This window comes from Lissotriton vulgaris, chromosome 2_1 (genome assembly GCF_964263255.1).
Source record: "Lissotriton vulgaris chromosome 2_1, aLisVul1.2, whole genome shotgun sequence".
Classification (NCBI taxonomy): domain Eukaryota; kingdom Metazoa; phylum Chordata; class Amphibia; order Caudata; family Salamandridae; genus Lissotriton; species Lissotriton vulgaris.
In genome coordinates, this window is record NC_141687.1 from 1,314,028,937 (window position 1) to 1,314,051,512 (window position 22,576).

The 22,576-nt window shown below is 46.0% G+C and overlaps 1 protein-coding gene across 1 annotated transcript in view; it reads left to right on the forward strand.

Annotated features, from left to right (window-relative positions):
- Positions 1-22,576, forward strand: part of PDIA5 (protein disulfide isomerase family A member 5) — a 1,005,467-nt gene that overhangs the window by 450,373 nt on the left and 532,518 nt on the right. Inside the window, exon 8 of the mRNA XM_086957073.1 lies at positions 15,388-15,455. Coding sequence (XP_086813199.1) covers positions 15,388-15,455 — 68 coding nt within the window. The remainder of the gene's footprint in view (positions 1-15,387; positions 15,456-22,576) is intronic.

The window sequence follows — 22,576 nt, forward strand, 5'->3', positions numbered from 1 at the left end:
GAATGTACTGAAACTCTGATCGCATTTTCCAACATGATGGCGCAGTTGGGGGCAGTTTAAAAAAAGATTTTAATGCTTCCTTGGAAGCTGGGAGTAGTTTTGCTGCCTGCCTATGATTTATTTCTGAATTCAGCTTATGCCACAGTGGTGTGTCTTGGTTTATTGTTAGTTCCTCAAGTGGTCCTTATTCCAATACTGAGAGTGTTATTTTGTGAAATTCGAAGGACACAGGGTTCAGTTTGAATCCGCAGTACCCAGAACTCGCTGTGTAATATTCTTTTGAAAAACACGCTCGCCTGATTTTGGTTCTGTGAACGGTTGAGGGGGGAACAAAAGTGACCACTCTTTAGTTTCATTACCTTTCCTGGTACATACTGGTGATTTAACAGTATATTCCTCTGGAGTCTTAGCGAGACTTTAGAGGCTAAGGGACATTTCTGACTCGATGAGCTGAAATGTTTCTTTAGTCTTTAAAGTCTCAATAACGCACTCCTTAACATGGTCAGCGACTGGCTGCCGCCCCCTCCCCATCTGACCACACCAACCCCTGACACATGAACATGAGACCTGGTTATCTTTGGAGGGCGGGAGGTCGCAAGACCCCCCGGCCGTATTTATTAAGATATGAAATTAAAAAAAGGTTTTTTTAATTGCATGGTCAACAATTTATACAAAAATCAACAGGACATTAGATACAATATTGTCAACAAGTTTGAGAGACTAACCTTAACAGAAACTCTAATACAGATTGTTTCCTAACCGAATCTAACATCCTCATCTTGATTTTTGTATACTACATTTCTGGCCATATGGCAAGGTCGCTAACCGGTGTCAGGTCCTACTAGCTGCGCCTCACCTAGAGATGTGCGCATGCGCAGCCGGGCCTGGTAATTACCCGGTCTACGCCGTGAACTCCATTTACCCACTAAAGGAGGGCCCTTACTCTGCGCCATCCGGTGACGTCATAAGTATGCGCGAGCGGGGTGGCTACCAGCCTAAGGAAAGCGTGACTACTCCAACCCGCGCCCCTTTGAAGCACCAGTTACCTTGCCCCTGAAGTTCTCGGAGTGGCCTATGGCCCCTCCCCCTGGGCGGGAACCTCCATAGGATGATGCCCACCCCCTCAGACCTTAAAATAGCTGCTCACCGGTCATGACCTTACCGCCACAGGCCAGCATTGTTAACCGACGATCTGGCCTCCCCCCAGCTAGACCCAAATCAGGAGAAAGCTTGTTTAGCAAATCCCTCTAACCAGGCCCAGAGATTGTTAGACCACAAAAGGATTCCCCGCCTCAGTCAAGTGTACTCCATCCCCTAGGTAATACTGTTCGCCCCAGATACACCCATTTGGAATCGTCTGCAACCGGGGGTCCGAAATAGTTTGTCCAACTGTGTGTTGATCCTCTTTACCGAGTGATTCAACGCACTAACAGAGACCCCCCCTCGCCACTGCCACCGAGGGATAAGTTGCGACCATACTACCGTGCACCCCGGACAATGTCCTGGCCACCCACCCCGCAGTGGAGATGATCTCCTCAATAAGGATGCGTCTCCCCAACTTGGCCAAATCATTCTCCCCCAGGTGAAGTATCACCACTGACGGGGGGCGGGCTGCTGAGCTAAGAGTCCCTGGAAGAAGTCCCTGAACTGGTTGAGACATAAACCCCCCCTCCCGAAGAATGAAATGTCAAACCCCTTTTGCGCGGCCTTTAACCTACGGTCTCCTGAAAGAAAAACACATTCAGCACGCCTCACATAAGAGTGACCTACGATCCAAACCATTTTCTTGTGTTGATCCCGACGCTTGTTCCGTGATGGCGTAGATCGTTGATGCCCGGTGGCGAGTTCCTCCCCTGCGTCACAGGTTTGAGAAACTGCAAAAAAACAGAAACAAGCCGGGCGTGAGCACCATCCTGTCACAACATGTCAATTCGCACATATCGCTTATAACATTCAGAGGACCATCTCCCAATTTCCTTCACATTATTAACTGGGAGGCCCCTTGCCACTGCCTCAGTTGCTGCCCCAATCCTAAATGAGTGAGTGCCAAATTCCTTGGGGTCAAGACCTGCCTGTCTGACCGTCAGCTCCAAGACCCTTCTAAACTGGTACCTGGTCAAGGGCGTCCCATCGGCGTGACACAAAAGTGCACCTCCCGCCGTGCCCCCCCGCTGTTTATGGAAGACTTCCACATGAGCTACCGGGCAGCAAGGATTGGCACGGGCTCGGTGGAGCACTATGGTGTGACCCCGTGACTCCTGGTCGGTTTTGGACTTCTGAATTGTCACCCACATTGTATCCTCCCTGATTTTTACACAGGCCCCTTGTAAGCCGCCCTGCTGATCATGTTTGGACGCTGCCACCAACTCGCCAATTCTCAGAGCCCCATAGAAGGCCAGGGAAAATGCAGCTTTGAACAGAAGTACCTCCCACTCCGAGCTACATACACTGTGAAGTGCCACCAATAAAGTTGTCAGCCGTGCTAGCCCGATGGGCCTTCTTTTATCTGCAGGGTGACCCTGTAAACGGCGCCAACCCCTCGAGGCCTTGCGCACCATAAAGGTGTTAGTGGGGTCTCGCATGCCCCTAGCCTGCGCAAAGAAGGAGACCGCCGCCCTATGCCTGCTCGCAGCTGCTACGGAGCGCCCTTCCCTGTGCATCCATTCCAAGTAAGCCGCAAAGCTGTCCTCCTGTGCCCACCTAACCTCCCATTCCTGCCCCAAGAAAGTACGGTAAGAGAAAAACGCCCCTTCGTAAGCTGTCTTGGTCCTGGGGGCTAAGATAGCAACCACGAGGTCCTGTAATCTGGGGCACCAATCTGCCAAAGTACTGCCGGGAAGTGAGCCGGAGAGGGGTCTGCTGAAGGAAGATGTTCCCTGAAAACCTGCATTTTAAAGCGAGAGAGGGAGTCAGCAGCATTATTGAGAATGCCAGGGACATGCTTGGCTTTGAAAACCACATTCATTTTCAAGCACTGCAACACAATCTCCTTGATCAGACGCAGTATGAAAGGACAGCGTGCCCCCTGTTGGTTTATATATTCCACAACAGTCATGTTGTCCGACCAGAACACCACTGATTGATTACATAGGTGTTCAGGCCAGACCCTCAATGCCACCCAGATTGGGAAGAGTTCCAGGAAGCCAATATTGGTGGTCAGACCCCATGCTCTCCATTCTTCCGGCCATCGCTGAGTGACCCACTTATTTCCCAGGATGGCGCCAAAGCCCACACTACCAGCTGCGTCTGTCCATAAACCCAAATCTGCTGATGTGGTGGGAGGACCGGGCCACACTACCCTGCCGTTGAAATCCTCCAGGAACGCCATCCATATAAGCATATCCTGGCGAACCTCAGATGACAACCTCGTGCGGTGATGTTTCTCCCGTAGTCCCTTCATTGCATGGGCAATGGAGCGTGAGAACGGGCGTGCCATAGGGATGACCCGCAGTGCGAAGTTCAGTTGCCCCACCACCTCCTGTAATTGTTGTAATGAAACCTTGTGTTTGCGTAGGCATTGACGTAGCGCTGCTCTAAACCTAGACACTTTGTCCCTGGGCAACCTGAAGCATCCCTCCACTGAGTCAATTTCGATACTGAGAAATTCCAAGCAGGTGGAAGGGCCAAACGTCTTCCCTGGCGCTAGCGGGACCCCAAAAGCCCGCATGAGCACGCAAAATTCCTGCAGTGCCCAGGCACACTCCTGAGAGCCCGCCGCACCTAAGAAGAGAAAATCATCCAGGTAATGCATGACCTGCTGGTGGCCCGTCGCCTGTCTCATGACCCATTCTAGAAATGTGCTAAACGTCTCGAAATATGCACATGATATGGAACAGCCCATGGGCATGCATTTATCCATGTAAAACTTGTCCTCAAAAGTGAAACCTAGGAGATGATGATCATCTGGGTGGACTGGGAGGAGACGGAAAGCAGATTCTATGTCTGACTTTGCCATCAAAGCCCCTGGCCCCAGGGCACGCAACAAGTCCACCGCCTGGTCAAATGAGGCATATTTTACACTACAAATCCCCTCATCAATCGCATCATTCAAAGACGCTCCTCTGGGCGCCGACAAGTTGTGGATCAGTCTAAACTGGCCCTTCTCTTTTTTGGGAACTACTCCTAGTGGTGAACACACAAAATTGGGGACAGGCACCCTCACGAAAGGGCCAGATATCCTGCCCAGAGACAGTTCTTTGCTAATTTTTGTCACCACCACTGTAGGGTTGTGTTTCACTGACAGTTGATTCTTGCAATGGGCGCTACCTGTGTACCCCCCTGCCGGGATCCTAAAGCCTTGGGAGAAACCTTCCTGAAGTAGTGTGGCTGCTGTGTGGTCCGGATATCTTTTTAACCATGGGATCATTGCCAGAACATCTACAGGCGTGGGGGTACCCAACTTGTTTGTACTACACTGGCTTTCCTCTTCCCCTCTGACCGTGGTTGCCCTGCTTGGACCTGCAAGATGATTCTGGGTGTGAGGGGTGACCACAGGCCCCGCATGCATTTGTAAATCTACAGGTGCCCGGGGCCCTTGTGCAGGTGCGTTTATTAAAATCCCAGCGCACCCCTTTCTTCTCTGACCCGCCGCCCCTATTCTTACCCGGGACCTCACCCGCTTGGGGTGGCCGAAAGGGCTGTTGAGGTCTGGCGGAAAAAACCTTGACTGCACTGGTAGACTGATGGGGGGGCGAGCTCTCTGAGAATTGCTGATGCCATGACATAGTCAACCTTGTCCCATGTCAGTGATGGATTAAATTCCAAGGCTTTCCTGAAATTGACATCATACCCTTTCCACGCATCCCCAGAGTACTGTTCACTCCACCCCACAATCCTGCTCTGGTAGCACGCCAATGGCGCCTGCACATTAGGGGGTCGTTCGGCCTTGAAAGCTGTGAATACTGCAAAAGCCCTGATCCAGTTAAGCAGAGTTTCCTCCACCCTAAATCTAGAACACTCTGCACTCCATTCACTTGGATGCATCCACTCCTTTAGCGTCTTTGCATGCTCCATTTCCCTATTATCAAGCAGTAATGAATAAATGTACACCTATTTATCAGCCCAAATCATCTCCTTCACAGTCTGTGACACATGTTGTGCTAAATTCTCACTCCTGGAGGGTATAGAACCATCTCCCAAGAGAGGCAGCGCCACCTCCTTACCATTTCCGGGCACCTGGGCCGGCTGCCCACCATCTCCGTTCGGTTGGGCGGGACTGGAACCTGCGAGGGAAGAAGATGAGGGCACTGCAGTACTGTCAGCCACCGCTGCAGATTTAATCTTTTCCACCAATTTTGCCGCTTCTGCCGCATGATCTGACGAAGCCGGCAACACCCCCCCCTTCTGTAGCCATGGCATCAAGGCCGTTATCTGAGATACCAGTTCCGGGGGATTGAGTCTAAGTTGCCTGCTGGGACTGCCGTCGCCACTGGGGATATAACCAGTGGCAGAGGTGTAGGAGGCAAGGGCGCCGCCGGTGGCGGCAAACCCGTGGTTGGGATGGGCACCACGGGTGAAGGGGCAGGCCCGGCAGGGGGAAGCGCCAGCGGATTGACAGGGGCTGGCGCTGCAGGAACAGGAACTATTGGCGTAGGTGCCAGAGGGGCCGGAACCGCAGGAACAGGTATAATAGGTACCGGAACTAACGGCTCTGGGGGGGGGGAGGCAGTGTACCTGGGCTTCTTGGCCTTAGACCTCTTAGGCGGGGTAACAAAATCCCCCTTGGCAAGGGGGCCGCCCTCTGGCGAACAGGCCTACCCGATGGGCCAGGAGCCTCATCAAACCTCTCATTAAAGCGGGCCTCTAATTCATCAATTTTCCCCAATCGCTTGTTAATGTTGCTCATTTCAAGCATCATGGTCTGCATCATAACCTCCATCCTGGACCCTCCTTTACCACCCCTTGGCCCTGGCATGTTCAAAACCACAAGAACTGCCTACACTCCTAGTGATACAATTTGAGCGTACTTGCGCTTTGTACCTTCACCAGATGGAGGATGTCCAGGGGGCTCTAAGCACCATGCAACTGCGTCCGCAACACCACCGGCTTATCCGGCTATGTCAGGGGTGAGTAAACCTAGTGTAGACCCACCCGGCGGCAACCAGGAGCGATGAAATGCTAGCCCCCCGCTCTCCTCTTACCGACCAATCCTGCGCACTCCCCGCCGGTCCTACCGCGTCCTACGTCCACCTCTTTGAGCTGATCAATTGAACTGCAGCGATGTTTTCTTTAAGTGCCTGTAATAGAAAAGATATCAATACCTGGGAGTATGAGGCTGAAGCAGTTGTTGAAACCAGCGCCTAAAGAGGGTTGCAATACCTGGAAGCTTGGCCCCCTTTTTTATCCCCCCACCTCAACACTGTCTTTGCCTGTATGCCTTTAACAATTTAAAAGAACACCCCAGATTTCTGTTTAGAAAAGGGGGCCAATTAAACAATAACACTGGTAGAAGACCCTTGTTTCCTAATTAAAACGACCCCAAAATTGCAGTAATTAAAAATAGAAGCATCCACATGAATTCAAAGGCAGCCTTTCCCCTGGTCTCCCATCCAGGTCCTGCCCTGGTCGACCCTGCTTCGCAACCTATACAGTTGCACGAACAGCCTGTTGATTTCACTGCGCGCTGTAATGCGGAGATAGGGAACAATTGTAAACGAATGTGAGGAGCGGAGAAGGCGGGGGTTCAGTATGTCGATCCTTGATATGTAAAAAACAACCCCAAAAGCTCCTAACGCTACGCTATGGCCTCTCGCCCCTCCAAGCACACACCCGCTCGATAGCCCGTTTTTGCAGAGCCCCCCCACCGCTACTTCCGGTGACGAGAAATACCTCGATCCTCCGCGTAATCCTTTCACCAAGTTGGTGGCGCTCCACCTGGCTCTGGCGCACTATCAGTGCCGAGAAATACCTCGCTCTCCCGAAATTCCAGCACCCAGACAATCGGGTAGGCGGCGCTCGACGTGGCCCGGGAAAATGCAGCCTTGACTTCGATGCCCCGACGAGGACCAGAAGATCGCTGGGCAACCGCCGCTGAATACCACCGCCACTGCCTCCACAGAGCTTGCACCGATAGACCTGAAATAAAAAACGGAAAAAATTAATAGAAACAAGAAGCCCTGAGCGCGGGGCACAACACGCTGTGGAGGAGCGTCCAGGGAACAAGAGGGTTTTCCCGGGCGCTCCCCGCCTCTTTATCCACAAGGGACTGGGTGGGGCTGGCTACTCCCCCCACCCAGCCCCCTCCCGGCACGCCCGCCCCTGACCCGGACATGCTACCATGGTATCCGGGTCAGGGAGGGCACCAACCAATCGGTGGTGGGGCGCGCCCAGGAAGGCACGCCCCACCACCGAGAGGCACGAAGGGAGGAGACGATCGCCGCGCCGCCATGCGGGTGGGGGGGCCAAGAGCCCCCCCTTTTCATTTATTTCCCGACTTTAGTCAGGCCGGCCAGTCTCTGGCACGTTTGCAGCTGTTCTTGGATGTTACATATATCTGCCCTTAAGAGGGTCTTTGCAGGCCCCTACCTGTCCTCTAGTTCAACTGAATGTGTTAAGCATTGGTCCTAGATTCATGCGTTTGGCTTTGTATCTATTCCTATTTTGGGGTCAATATCAAGTAGCCTATTTACTGTGATGGTGGATTAATTTGGCTCTTTCTCAATTGACACTTCTGGACAGATTTCAGACACATAATCCATTGTGTAGGGTAGTCGATTTGAACAATTATATAACTGAGCTAAAAGGAGATCAAAGGAACCTCAATATTGGCTGGGCAATAGAAATTTTCCGAAATTCTTTCCCCTCACTGACCCTCTGCTCATGAACTAGATTGCAAGGATGAGAAATGTAATTTCCCAGATAAGGTTTCCATCTTCCAGATGCCATAACCACTGCCATTTCCATGCAGTTAGTTATCTTGGAATTAACCACACCACCATCTGTTCACGAGTGGTAGCAGAGCGGGTGGACAAATATCCCTGGCAGACTAGCTTAGTGTGAGAACATTTTCTACAACAGCAGCCTGTCCTTCAAGAAGGAGCTGACCCTTCCCTACAACAAAGCGTAGGTAAGGGTCTGGAATGGGCTGAATAAATCCATAGAGACCTTACGCCAAGATACAAACCAAAAATCAGTCTGTAAGTTGGGTGACGCAAGGACGTCCGTGGAGCGCACAAGTGGAGGACTGGCAAATCCATCATGGTCCAAGCAGATTTAGTGAGCTGAAAGGACCACCCCGGCCTCCAGCTCCATATTTGACTATAGTGTTACTTTGGCATTCTTCCTTTTCTGTTCTGGCATTCCACATCTTTGCTCCTCTTTTTTTTCAGGTCTGGGTAGCACTAGGGGAGTATGAGTCTTGATAGAATATCCTGGGCCTACAGAGAGAGGGCAAAATAGGAGGCATGGACCGGGCACATGATGGTGTAGACCATAAATGTCCACATTCTTTGGTCAAGTTACATACATTATAAAATAATTCAGCACATTATTTTCTATTTATTCTTTGCGCCGATCTGTGCATGGGAATCTAAACCTCTGGCCTCACACCGCTTAGATTTTATTTACTCCGGCAAGAGATTGCTCTGATTCGCCGCTGAACTTTACATGTGGCTCTATTTCTGTTTTCAGCTCCAGAGGTTTTGACTTTTTGGGACACATTAGTCATCACTTATTGCAGTGTTACTGCTTCTGCTACCTCTGTCTGCCAGGTGCAGCTCCTTCATAATGGCGAAGGAGCTTCGCCCCACTGCTCAAAGCCCACAGATGAAAAATAAAATGATAATATAACAATTTTATTATCATTTTATTTTTTCCAGACTACAGAGCCGTTATGAGTCTAGGGAGGGGCGGGCCAGGCCTTATGCCAGGAGGAGGAGTGGTGGACACTGTAAGTGTGCATGTGGGTTTGGCCGGCCATCTTAGAACTGCCAAACCGACATGCGCACCTAGATTTCTCCAATCCAACTGTGTTGCACAGCCAGGTGGAGAAAAGACACAGGCTCCCTGTGTCTGAGCAGGCATCAGACCAGCCCTCTCAGGCAATTCCCTGCACTTCTCTCATGCTAGGTATAGCATGAGAGAAGCGTCTGGATTGGGTGGGGAGCCTGTGCTGTGTGGCCCATGGACAGCGGGAGGAGAGGAGCACTGAGGCGGCCAGCAGCATCAGGTAAGTAATTTCTAATTTTTTTTAATTTATTATTATTCCTCTTCCCCACGAACCACCGCTCTGCCCCACTAATGCTGTCTCCATGGCTTCTGTTTGTTACAGATAGTGTCCTAAAGTGCACTGTTGGATACAACACTGAAGCAGACGCATTGTGAAAATAGGCATTGAGGGGCACACTGTATGAGATTACCAAGCAGTGGGAGCCTGTGGATTTTCATCATATGTGGAAGAGTCATGTCTTTTGAGGAAACATTTTAGTTTATTAGTATAAGTTTCATGTGTGAATACAGCAATCGGCAACTAAAATGTGACAATTAACCTTTGCAATTGGCTTGCCACTGTGCCACACCACAGTATTTTTATGTTCAAATCATTTTTATTGAAAAAACAAAAATACAAAGGAAAATACATACATAAAATAACCGAAGATAAAAAAAGAAAGAAAAGAAATAAAATAATAATAATGGGTCCGTATCAAATAATACATACAAGTTAATCAATGCATACAAGTTGACTTGCTCAAGTGCCTATTGATTACAGCCAATATCTATCTGAAGGCCACTGGGTGAGAAAATAGCAGTGAGCGAGTATATATACTATGAGTGACCATATAAATAAACAGTATGGTGACATACAAGAGAATTAAAAAACATTATGGCCTACACCTTCATAGCAATGGCGAAACAATGAAGTTACATATATTACCACAATAGGTTGGATTCATGGAGGGTCAAAGGAAAATGATGAGGCATCTAGGGGTTTCCGGTGAGACTTACGCCATGGAGAGGTATGGAGTGCCGGGTTGTCCGCACCTCTTAGGAAGGACAGCCATTCTTGCCAGATTCCAAAGGATACATCTTTAGCATTTTTCCATTTGCACAATATGACTTTACAGGCTAAGGTGAGCAAGAGTTCCATCAGTTGTCGATCATTATCATGGACCAGTGCTGGGTCAAAGACGCCTAATAAAACATGAAAATTCCCTGGGAGGATTGATGTTGAAAATGTGACATATACATTTATAAACTTTATCCCAATATAGCTGTAAGGTGAGGCAGGTGAAAAGCATATGTGTGAGGTTTCCAACAGCAGAGTTACAGTTCCAGCATGTCGGATTATCTTTTAGGCGGAGTTTAAAATGTTTTTCGGGAGTCCAGTACGACCTATTGAGCAGCCTGTATTTAGTCTGTGATAGAATAGGGGATATTTTATTCAAGAAGGCTGTGTTATATATTTTATCCCATTCAAACGAGATATTAGTTGTGTTGGGTTCGGATTCCCATTTGGCCTCATTTCGTTTATGCATCTTCCTATGGTTAGGTAAAAGGAGTTTGTATATTCTGGAGACAGTGTGACCTGCTTTCAGTATTAGTGATAATTGAGAAGTTAGCGATGGATCATACAGTTTAAGAGAACGTGCTGAGAGGAGAGTTTTCAATTTTAGGAAGTTGTAAAAATCCATGGGGGTTAAATTGTGGTGGCTCTGAAGGGTCTAGAAAGGTAACGGCCGGGGCCCTGCATAGAGGTCCTTTTCTAGGTTAATTCCTTTCTGAGACCACAACTCCCAGTATAGCATGCTACCTTCAATCCTTAGAGAGGGATTTCGCCATAAAGAGGTCATATTAGATTTATTTACTTTTAATTTATAAAGGTGGTCTATTCGCAGGAGGGCTCTTTTGGTATTAAGGAGAACGTAACATGAATGAGGAAGGTGGGAGAGGTCCATGGTGAGGAGGGCAGATAAAGGCATTTTATCGATAAGTGACTTTTCTATTTCCAGCCATACTGGGGTATAGTCCGGTTGTACAGGTAACCAGTTGGCTCCTTGCTTGCAGAGACATGCTGTTTATAATTCCTGAAGTTATGGAGACCCAGACCGCCTTTTTCTTTAGATAGCTGTAGCTTATTCAGTGATATTCTGGGTTTCTTACTCTGCCAGAGGAACGTATTGAAAAGCTTATAAACCATGTTAAAAAAATTAGAGGAGAGAGTCACTGGTAGCATGCTAGCTAAATAATTAACCAGAGGAGTCAACATCATTTTTAAAGTTTCGGCCCTGCCCCACCAAGAGATATTTAGGCGACCGCCCTTCCAGTAATGTGGATATCTTTTTGTAGACTAAGGTTTCGTTAATGTGAAGGGTAGAGATCAGGTCTTTATCAAAGTCAAGGCCCAAGTATTTAAAACATTTCGGTTGCCATGAAAGACCTGAGTCTCCCATAATCTCTTTGCTACCGAGGTTATTTAGGAGTTTTATTCAGTCTTATCTTTGTTTAGCTTATACCGGGACACCCTAGAGAAACTCTCTATTGAGGACATGAGAGCAGGTATAGCCTTATAAGCATCCTCAGAAACCACTAAAACCTCATTGGCGTAAGCGGTGACCTTGACCTTATAATCGTTAAAGTGGACCCCTGAGATATGATCATTGTTCCTGATGTGATATAAGAAGGGCTCAATGGAGAGTAAAAATAGTGAGGGAGAAAGGGGCAGCCCTGTCTAGTTCCCTGTAGTAACTGGAAGGATAGCGAGATCGAACCTCCTGCGCGGACCCTAGCCGATGGGCAAAAGTATAGAGACATTACCATCCGCGTGAAATTTTCTCCTAGCCCAAATTTATTCAGTGCTCCTTCTAGATATGTTCAATCAACTTTATCGAATGCCTTTTCGGCGTCGAGCGTGATGGCTACTGTAGGGGAGTTAGTAAGTTTAGCCTTTTCGAATACATGGGCTAAGATTCTGGTATTATCGCTGAATAGTCTATTCTTTAAAAAACCCACCTGTGATGGATGAATAAGTTCAGGCAAGAATTTTTGTAGACGGTTAGACGGTTAGCCAGAATCATTGCAAAAAGCTTGCAATCTAAGTTAATTAGGGAGATCGGTCTGTAATTTTTGGGGAGTGTCGAGGTCTTTCCCGTCCGTAGGTAAAACTGCAATGATGGCTTCAGCCAGTGTTCCTGTAACTTTGCCTGCCTCACTGAATTCGTGGAACAGATGTAAGAGTGGAGGAGTTAAAAGCGAGGGGAAACATTTAAACCCATCGGGTCCAGGGGCCTTCCCACATTTAAGCGATTTAATTGATTTTTCAATTTCCAGGGTGGTTATTGGGCTGTTGAGTTCTGACTGTTCTGACTCTGAAAGGGCTGGTAGGTCACGCTCGTTTAGATAATCCTGAATTTTAGTCATGTCTACATCTTTGTTTTTAGAATATAAGGTATTATAAAAATCTTTGAAAGTTTCCGCAATCTTATCTGGGTCAGAGTGGGTTACGCCCTTTTGATCTTTTATACTATTAATCGTGGTCTTCTGTACTTTAAATTTCAAGTACAGAGCTAAGCTGGAGAAGTGTGGCTCAATGGTTAGAGCGGCAGACCCTGATGCAGAGGTCTAGCCCGGGACCAGGGTTCAATTCCCTGCCTCGGCGGGTCTTGGGCTCAAAATTCCACGGACTCGATAATTCTCGCCTCGGTGCCTATTCCAATCATGGAGTCCCACTCTGCAACTCTGGGCAATAGATTGCTTAATCTCCACAACGGCCCCCACAACGCTAAGGATGCCTGGCCTCCACCTTGGGGGTGCCCAGGAGTGGACGCCTCACAGGGAAAGCCAGGATGGGTTCCACAGCGGTATTCGTACAAGCGCCTTGAGACCCTTGCGGGTGAGTAGTGCGCTATACAAGTATCAATTTTATCAATTTACAATTTTTTACCTGTCTTATTTGATTCACAGAGCCTGAATTTCTTTTGCCTATTAATCCATACCCCAGCTCTATTACTTATTATTTTATTATATTCATATTTTTTATTCACCAATACATTAATTACTGACACATCTCTAGAAGCTATGTGCTTATTTTCTAGGGTCCAATCTCCTTTTCTAACTGGTCAAGGGCCTTGTTGTATTCCTTATTTATGGCTGATCTGATTTTAATATTTTCGCCCCTAATGGTGCTTTTTAAGGCCTCCCAGAGGGTTAGGTCGGAGGTGTCATGTCTTTTATTGTTCAAAAGGTAACTCTGAATTGCATTTTCTATGCGTTTCCTGTGTTGCTCTTTTTTTAACACTTCGTCATTTAATCGCCAAAGGGACTGACGAGCGGTCGGTTTTACATTGGATATAGAGAGGGAGATACAGGAGTGATCTGGTACCACCCTGGGTTCTATTGACGTCTCTACGATTCTAGCAGTGGCGTTACTGGTGATAAATAGATAGTCTATACATTTGTAGGAATTGCGAGGTGGTGAGTAAAATGAATATTCCCTACCAGTATGAATTTGTAATCTCCATGAGTCCAGCAGGTTGAAACGGGAGCAGAGATTAGTAAAAGCTTTATGTGAATTGTTGCTCCGAAAAGCACACCGCGATTCCCTGTCTAGAGCTAGGTCAAAAGGTAGATTAAAATCTCGCGCTAGGATGTCCATAGCCGAATCTGGGATAGTGTTGATCTATTTAGATAGGTCATTCCAGAAGTCTAATTTGCTAGTATTAGGTGCATAGACATTGGTAATAAAGAACTCCATGTAGTCCTTAATCAATTTAGGCGTGACCCACCTCCCATTAATGCCCATGAGTGTTGTGTATGCTCCTATTTCAATATTTGTTTTTTTTCGCTATGAGGGTCAGGACACCGTTTTTCTTACCCACTGCCTCAGAACCAACAACTTCATTGTAAAATCTTGTATTGAATTGTTTGGCATCAATCTTTGTTTCTTGTAAAAGGACAACATCCCCTTTCTGTCTCTGGAGATAGTCCAAAATCTTCCTCCGTTTAACCAAATGGTTAAGGCCTTTAACGTTAAGCGAAGGTACTTTCAAGTTATTCAACATGGAAACCCTTGAGGGGATTTTGGGCGTGGAGTGTGACATCATAAGTATGTCATAACTATGATCCTTCCAAACCAACACCACTGCTGTTGATGAGGCCTCGGAACCATCGTTCCCTGTGAATTGCCAGTGTGTATGGGACACATGCATGAAAGGGGGTGTAGAACAGTGAGGTACCAATTATACATTTAGTGGGAACAGTACTTGAGAACCCACCGCAACTTCTGTACCAAATACCGGAGATGAGGTGTAGTTGGTGCGTGCAGACAGTGAATGTGTGCCACAATAGTGGGAGATAAGCATAGAAGGACATTGAATCCTCTTACCATACATGCAACATGACATATGACCTGGGGGCCGCCTGTACCAGTCAGGCCTGCACAATTGATTCAGACAGATATAATGTGTTACACATTGGGCCATAATGATAGGCGAATGTGCGCTGGGGCACCCTTTCAGGTTGACACGTGAGGCTACAATTAGAAATTGGAAATTGGCACTTGAGAAAAGAAAATAATAACATTTAGAAAAAAAGTAAGCAAAATGTAGTGACAATACATAAAAATATACAAATCGAAGACAAACCCATACCCTTCCCACACCTCCCACCCAAACCATCCCACCTCACCCTGAAAGAAACTAGTAGACATGGTGACAAGGGGAAAATAGCTCCCCTCCCATGGCAATTAACAAAACCATGTTAGTCTATTGAAACCAATTCCCATCTTCAGAACAATCGGGAGCTAACTGCATAACTGGTGTTAACTAAATGTGAGGCAGTCATTAACTCGGTCTAGAAGCAGTATCAGAGGTACCTAATGTATTACTGCCATTTCTCTGACAGCTGAAACTGTCAGGTATGGAATTAACAGGAACATTTGCAGGATTAAAGGCAAGCAAACGTTGTTGAGACTATATTAATTTCACGGTTGAGACTGAGCTCTAGAAATAAGCGACAGTGAACTAACATCGATCCATGTCTTTAAAACAGAACTATGACAGGTGAGTAAACAACTCATTTAAAAGTCATTTCATCAATGTACAGTATATTGTGCTTTATAACATTCAGTCCAGATGCCATGGCGAACATACTGAAAAGCCAAATTATCCTTTCTGTTACCTTGAGAATCAGTTCCACCATGAGTCCCCAATCTCCAGGTTTCAGTTACTTCTTTTTAAGCAAAATGGTGGATTACAATTGGATTCATCTTTTTTTTAAAAAAATTATTTTATGTGTTGATCAAAATTCTTGGGGTGCTCTGGTGCTCACAGATGTCTGAACACTAATTCTTCCAGTACTGGCATATGAGGTGGGTACATTTTTTCTCTTGCAATGGACAGGCAGCTGATATGCATAGTATTGATTCATCTTCTGTCTATTTTTCCTTTCTAACAGGGTGTGGTGTGTGCAAAAGGATGATGCCAGCATACCAGCAAGCAGCCTCAGACCTTAAGGGCACCTATGTAAGTCTAGCATACTTATAAACACGAGTTGTCCTTAAAAAAAAAAAAAAAGGTTTTGTGAAACTGGCATGATATGTTCCATAGGAATTAATATGCTCTCGGTGCAGTAAAGGTATCTGGCTACTAATTGAACTCTTAGAGAATGCAATCAACATTTTGGCGAAGCATGACAAATTACTTACAACATATTCGTCATAGGCTGACTTCGTAAAAACAAAATAAGTATACATTAAATAACGATTTAAAGCTTTTTGTGGGTTGTTGGGATTGGGAGTTTACATTTTTACATGCCTCTGGCTAACAATATAAATGTACCCAATATTTTTAGGGATCAACTGATGAAGAATTGGATAAAGGCTGAGTTGTGCAGGGTGGGATATCCCCCCCCCCCCCCCCCCCTGCCCCCGGATATCATTTCATTTGATGACCTTACAAATGAATTTAATATTTGGTGGAGGGACTTTTTTAAATATCTCCAAGTCAGAGATTTTTTTTGTACGAAAAGTTGGTGGCCCAGCCAGTTTCTCAAAATGTGATATTGACGCTAGATTGCTGGGAGTAAGTGTTAACATGGAGTCATTTATAATTTTTTTTAATTCAGCTATGAAAGATGACCTGGATAAATATTCCCAGAAGTGGCAAGAGAAGGTGGGGATAACCAATACAATATTTTTTCAATCCTTTGACTGCGCTCATTCGATTTTAGTTTCTGCCTGACTACCAGCACAGTTTTATAAGACTTGCTTTTTTCTATACTATGCTCCTGATAACACTGCTAAATGGGGAGAGGAACATACTACCCTCGATGTGGACTACATAAGGCAGATGTAGTTCATATTTTTGCATCTTTTTTTCATGAGTTTTATATAGCGCTAACTAGACCCGAGATGTTGGGTATCAGAGCGCTTTACATGAGCACCAGTTTCGTTGCAGAAAGGACACATTCATTTTTGGTAGGCACGGGGAGATTAAGTGATTTGCCCAGAATCACAGGATGCTAAGCATCCTTGCCGAGACTCGAACCCGGTTCCCCAACTTCGAGGTCGACCGCTTTAGCAGTAAGGCTACATCCTCTTGTGGTGAGTTATAAAATGTGAAAAAGAAATTGGCTAATGAGAAACTTAATCTGGCAATATCCCCGTCACCTGTGGTGATCTTATTAGGAATATCGGAGTAAGATCGACCTGAGGATAGGCGAGATGTAATTTTTAGATCTATGGCTATCTTGACCATGCTTCTGCATGGTTAAATCCTAATCTGCTGTGGTTCCAGCAATGGTTGACCCGGCTCTTGGTGGTGAATAACTTAGAGAAAGCTGTGTATTTGACAAAAGGGAGCTGTGCATGGCAGAAAGGCTTGAGAATATGCCCCCGATGGAGTGTGTTGAAAAAAGCTGGAAGGGGGAAGCATGCTGCTATGAACCTGGACACTCTAAAGCAAGGGAGTAGGGGTGTCTGTCCCGGATTGCGTTTGTGTTTTTTAATTGAGCATTTTTATGTGATATATATGGATAGTAGTTTATGTATAGATGTTATGGTGCATCAATGAATTACATTATATGTTTATGCCGTACCACCAAAAGGGGGGTTCTGGGTTTAAGGTATATTGAAAAAAGTCAATAAAAATATTTAAATTAAACAAATACGATTTAAGACGCTAAACATGGCAGCCTTTCAAGACCTACAAGCGATTTGAAATAATGTAATTTCAAGTTAGACCAAGGGGAACATCTCTGTTCAACCCAACACATTTAGGTGACCTATTGGAGACAACTTAAAAGTCTATTTTCTAGGACCTTTACCATTAAGTAGCACACCCACTGAGAAAAAAGGTGACTGGTTACAGTGGTTAAAAAAACCTCTATTTTGCTGATCTGGTTACCATTTAGCTTGTCAAAGATTTTGTTCAAGGAATGCATTTATCTACATATTATGAAATGTAAGTCTTCTTATGTATGTAATTTCTACGAAGTGGAAGTAGATCAACTAGAAGTAAGTAACCAATTGAGCCATCCCAGAGCACAATAGGAAGCAGAGCAGTCATGACACTGGGGCACAGCACTAAAGGGATCGAACCAAATCCATGAAAATTCAAAATAGAACAAGCAAATACCCAATTTACTTTTTGATAATCTTGCTTATACCGAGTCCTATTCATTCTTGCCACAGTCCTAAATATTGGCAGGGGATCCACACCCTGACACAGCAACTGTCTAATAGAAAATGCAAATAAAGTACCTTCTATCTCTTTCCTTGAACTCTGCCAGTCTTGTGTGCTGCATAAGAGTGGTCGCCTTTTCGAGATCATATTGCATTAGCAAGTGATGTACTCTCATCCAGCAAGCACCTGTTTCAACTGAAGGACACTGGGTTGGAGGACTGTGGTAAGAAGAAATAGGACTTGCTGTCATGAAGATTACTGTTGATACAATCAGGCATTAACACTTAATCCCCGCTTCCTTGATTAAGTGCTTCATGAACATTACACATTGAGCCATCAGCTTGCTTCCTACTTGAGTTGTAATTTTTTGTGATAAGAGACTTAGACCCATAGATTGCAGCTTCTGCCAGCATTGCTGTAGCAAATGTACTAGGGGATACAGATACATCTATCCAGTTGTGGTCAATACAAATATTTGGTAAAGCCCGCATATACACTTGCACTTCTCAAACTCTTTTTTTATTCTGCCCTTGATGTAACATCATCCTTTGCACTTCCCTCAACGTCCTTGGTTATACTTTGAGAGGTCAAGATATTTCAAAATCATATGTCATTGTGCTAATGAGAGACCCATTTACTGAGACCAGCAACTGAGGGTTTCCATCCCACATTCCCAGGCCAAATTAAGAAAAGTGTTTGGAGCACAAACATGTTCTGGTTGTTAACAGGAAGTTCTTGACTGCTCTTTCTACTTCAATCGGTTGATGGCTCAATCATCCAGGAGTAAATGCTTCCAAAATAAAGGAAGTTAGAATTGTGATATCACCTTGGGGTTAAAAGTGGAGGTGATGTGTAAGACTGGTCTCCTTTGATGGAATCTCAGATACGTTTTACTATATAAAAGACCTTAAACTTCTACCAGCCTCGAAGCTGAAGATGGTTGAGATAAAAAAGATACAACTCATACTTTCATAACTTCTAGTGAGTTTCCTCCACAGGTTTGAAAGGCCTTCCTTTAATCTATAACTATCAGCTGCAGATACCTCGATGGGCTTTGCTGTGTCTAGGATTGTCAAATCTACTCAGGAGATAGGAGGTGTAGCCTTCCACATCTAGATCTCTCACCGAGGTTCCCCTGAACTCTGAAATAACCACTGGCTGCTCATATTGGTGAAAGAAGAGACCCCTGACACAAACCTTCCTTAATTAAGTGAAAGATCTTAAGGGGATACAGGAGGAACCTGATGATGGAGCACCAATAACGGAAATTTGTGCAGGGTTTGGGATAAGATTTTGGACTTACATGTACATGGGCAAGAGGCTATGAAGCAGAATACCCCAACATCGCAGTCCCACTTAACCCCACTCTTAGATTGCTGGCTCTGATTGTTCTGGCATTGGCAGTGGCGAGTTGGAGAGGCATTGCAGTCTGTATGAAAGGAGAAAGAAGAGCCCAAAGAAACTGCTGTGGTTGCGGAGATGCAACAGTCATTAATTTGAATAATTGTTACTGGACTGGTTTCCATACAAAGGCAGGAGTAAGATGTTGGGAACAGGTGAACATATGGACTTGGGGCACCAGCATTTGCAGCTGCAACAGTACCATAACACTGCTGACTACAGCAACCGTGTTTATAAAGCCTTCCCACCTACACGTTAACGTTCTACTTGGTCCTTGGATCATGTTTTTGGGCAATCTCCTGCTCTTGAATCTTGAAAACTGGGGCCTGGAAAGCCCCACAGCCTTGACTATTTTGTCAATTGACTTATAAAGGTTGGTGTTTCTATACTTACTAAAGAGTTGACAGCAAGCCAGCCAATAGAAGGAACTCAGCTGAACTTCTTAGAACATAGAATCCTCTCTGCAGGAGACCTTACTCCCAAGAGACCAGCATATTTATAAACCTGTCCATTGCCAGGAAAGATGTTTGCATCTTATGGAGACCAGGAAAAAACAGGAGGTTTTTCAGAGAGTATCCTTTCTTGTTTTGATGCTGGTCATGGCTGAGTTATTTTAAAACGAGCTACTTGCTAGGTTATAAATCTACGACACATTAAAAACCCGCATTGTCAAAGCCAATAGAGCTCAACTATAAAAGAGCTATTGTCTTTGGCAATGTGTTTTTTGCCATGTTGTACACCAGTGTGGCTGCTGTTCAGCATGGCTGAAAGTTAGTGCCGTGGAGTGTCCTAGAGTGGAGTGGTGGTGTGGGAGTAGAGTGTCGTAGACTGGATTTGTTGGAATAGAGTGTCGTAGAGTGGAGTAGGGGGAGTAGAGTGTCGTAGAGGTGAGTAGAGCTCAATAGCAGAGAGTTTCATAGAGTGGAGTGTCGTAGAGTGGAGTGCCATTGAGTTGAGTGTGTTGGAGTAGACTGAGTTAGTGGGGTGAATGGGATCGGGGTAGATTAGGGTGGAGTGGGGTGGATTGATTGGAGTGGGGTGGATTGATTGGAGTGGGGTGGATTGATTGGAGTGGGGTGGATTGATTGGAGTGGGGTGGATTGATTGGAGTGGGGTGGATGGATTGGAGTGGGGTGGATGGATTGGAGTGGGGTGGATGGATTGGAGTGGGGTGGATGGATTGGAGTGGGGTGGATGGATTGGAGTGGGGTGGATGGATTGGAGTGGGGTGGATGGATTGGAGTGGGGTGGATGGATTGGAGTGGGGTGGATGGATTGGAGTGGGGTGGATGGATTGGAGTGGGGTGGATGGATTGGAGTGGGGTGGATTGATTGGAGTGGGGTGGATTGATTGGAGTGGGGTGGATTGATTGGAGTGGGGTGGATTGATTGGAGTGGGGTGGATTGATTGGATTGGAGTGGGGTGGATTGATTGGAGTGGGGTGGATTGATTGGAGTGGGGTGGATTGATTGGATTGGAGTGGGGTGGATTGATTGGATTGGAGTGGGGTGGATTGATTGGATTGGAGTGGGGTGGATTGATTGGATTGGAGTGGGGTGGATTGATTGGATTGGAGTGGGGTGGATTGATTGGATTGGAGTGGGGTGGATTGATTGGATTGGAGTGGGGTGGATTGATTGGAGTGGGGTGGATTGATTGGAGTGGGGTGGATTGATTGGAGTGGGGTGGATTGATTGGAGTGGGGTGGATTGATTGGAGTGGGGCGGATTGGAATGGGGTGAGGTGGATTGGACTGGTGTAATTTGGAGTGGGGTGGGTTAGATTAGTTTGGGGTGAGGTGAATTTGATTGGATTGAGGTGGACTGGATTAGAATGAATTAGAGTTGAGTGGAAGGAGTGGATTGGACTGGAAGGGGGGATTGGATTGGAGTGTGGTGGCCTGGATGGATTGAATTGAGTGGGTTGGGGTGGACTGAACTGGTGTGGGATGGATTGGGTTAGAGTGGGGCGGATCGGACTGGGGTGGACTGGACGGGGGATTAGATTGAAGTGGGGTGGAGTGAGGTGGACTAGAGTGGGGGACTTGAATTAATTGGATTGGGGTGGGTTGGAATGGGTTGGGGTGGAGTAGATTGGATTGTCGTGGGGTGGGTTAGAATGAGGTGGATTGGATTAGATTGGGGTGGGGTGGATTGGTGTGGGTGGATTGGATTAGATTGGGGTGGGGTGGATTGTTGTGGGTGGATTTTATTGAGGTGTGGTGGGTTGGATTAGGGTGTGGTGGATTGGATTAGGATTAGAATGAGGTGGATTGGATTGCAGTGGGACCGGCTTGGAGTGGGGCAGATTGTAGTGGAGCAGATTGGTTTGGATTGGAGTGGGGGGGATTGGTTTGGATTGGAGTAAGTCAGATTGATTTGGATTGGAGTTGGGCAGATTGTCTTGGATTGATTAATTGATTGATTTTAAAATTTATAAAGCGCAACGAATGCCCGGGGGCGTCTTGGCGCAGACACTAAAAATCGACATCCGAGCAAATGCCTGTGTATTAAATATCTGTTTGAAAAAGCCAGGTTTTAAAAGATTTCCTGAACATGATGAGGTTCGGACTACTTTTAATCGTAATGGGTAGGCTGTTCCAGAGTTTAGTCACTCTTACCAAGAAACATCTGCCACCCCAACGAACTTGTTTGATTCTGGGTGCTTGCAGCAGCTTGTGATTGACCGATCTAAGATTCCTAGAAGGAACATAGGGCCAGATGTAGGTCGCCAATTACCGGTCGGTAATGGCCGAATTCGCCCGTTACCGACCGGTAATTGGTGATTGAGATGTAGGGGCCATTATTTTACAGAATCAGTAAATTTACTGATTCTGTAAAATACCGAATCGGTAATTTTACCAAATTTGGTAAATCAAGATGAAGGTGGCACTCTACAGAGTGCCACAGGCCCTTAAGAGTCGGTATTTTACCACCCAATCCTATTGGGTGGTAAAATACTGAATTCAGGTGTGCATGCACACCTGTGCCATGTGACACACAGACATGCCCTTAGGGCATGTATGTGTGCCACATGGCACACAAGCCTGCACTTGGGGTACTAGAGGGTGTCAAAGTGACACCCCCTGCACCCTTGCTGGATTTGGTATTTACCGAGTCGGTAAATACCGAATCGGTATTTCCCATTGATTCCTATGGGCTCCAAAGCCCATAGGAATCAATGGGGAATACCGATTCGGTATTTACCGACTCAGTAAATACCAAATCTTACAGATTCGGTAATTCAAAATAAAAAATTAAATATACATCTCCCTCCTTCTAATTTACCGATTCATAAATACCGATTCTGTATGATTCGGTATTTATGAGTTGATAAATTAGATTTACCTACATCTGGCCCGTAGTATTTTATTCTGGAGGTCAGCTAGAGTGGACCTCTGCCATGAAGTGCATTAAATGTGATGCATAATGCCTTAAAGGTTATTCTTTTCTGGACCGGTAGCCAATGAAGTGCCACCAGTCACTGGGCCTCTGATTCATGCCTGGGAATGTTTAGAATTAATCTGGCCGCCGCATTCTGCAGACGTTGCAGCTTTCTC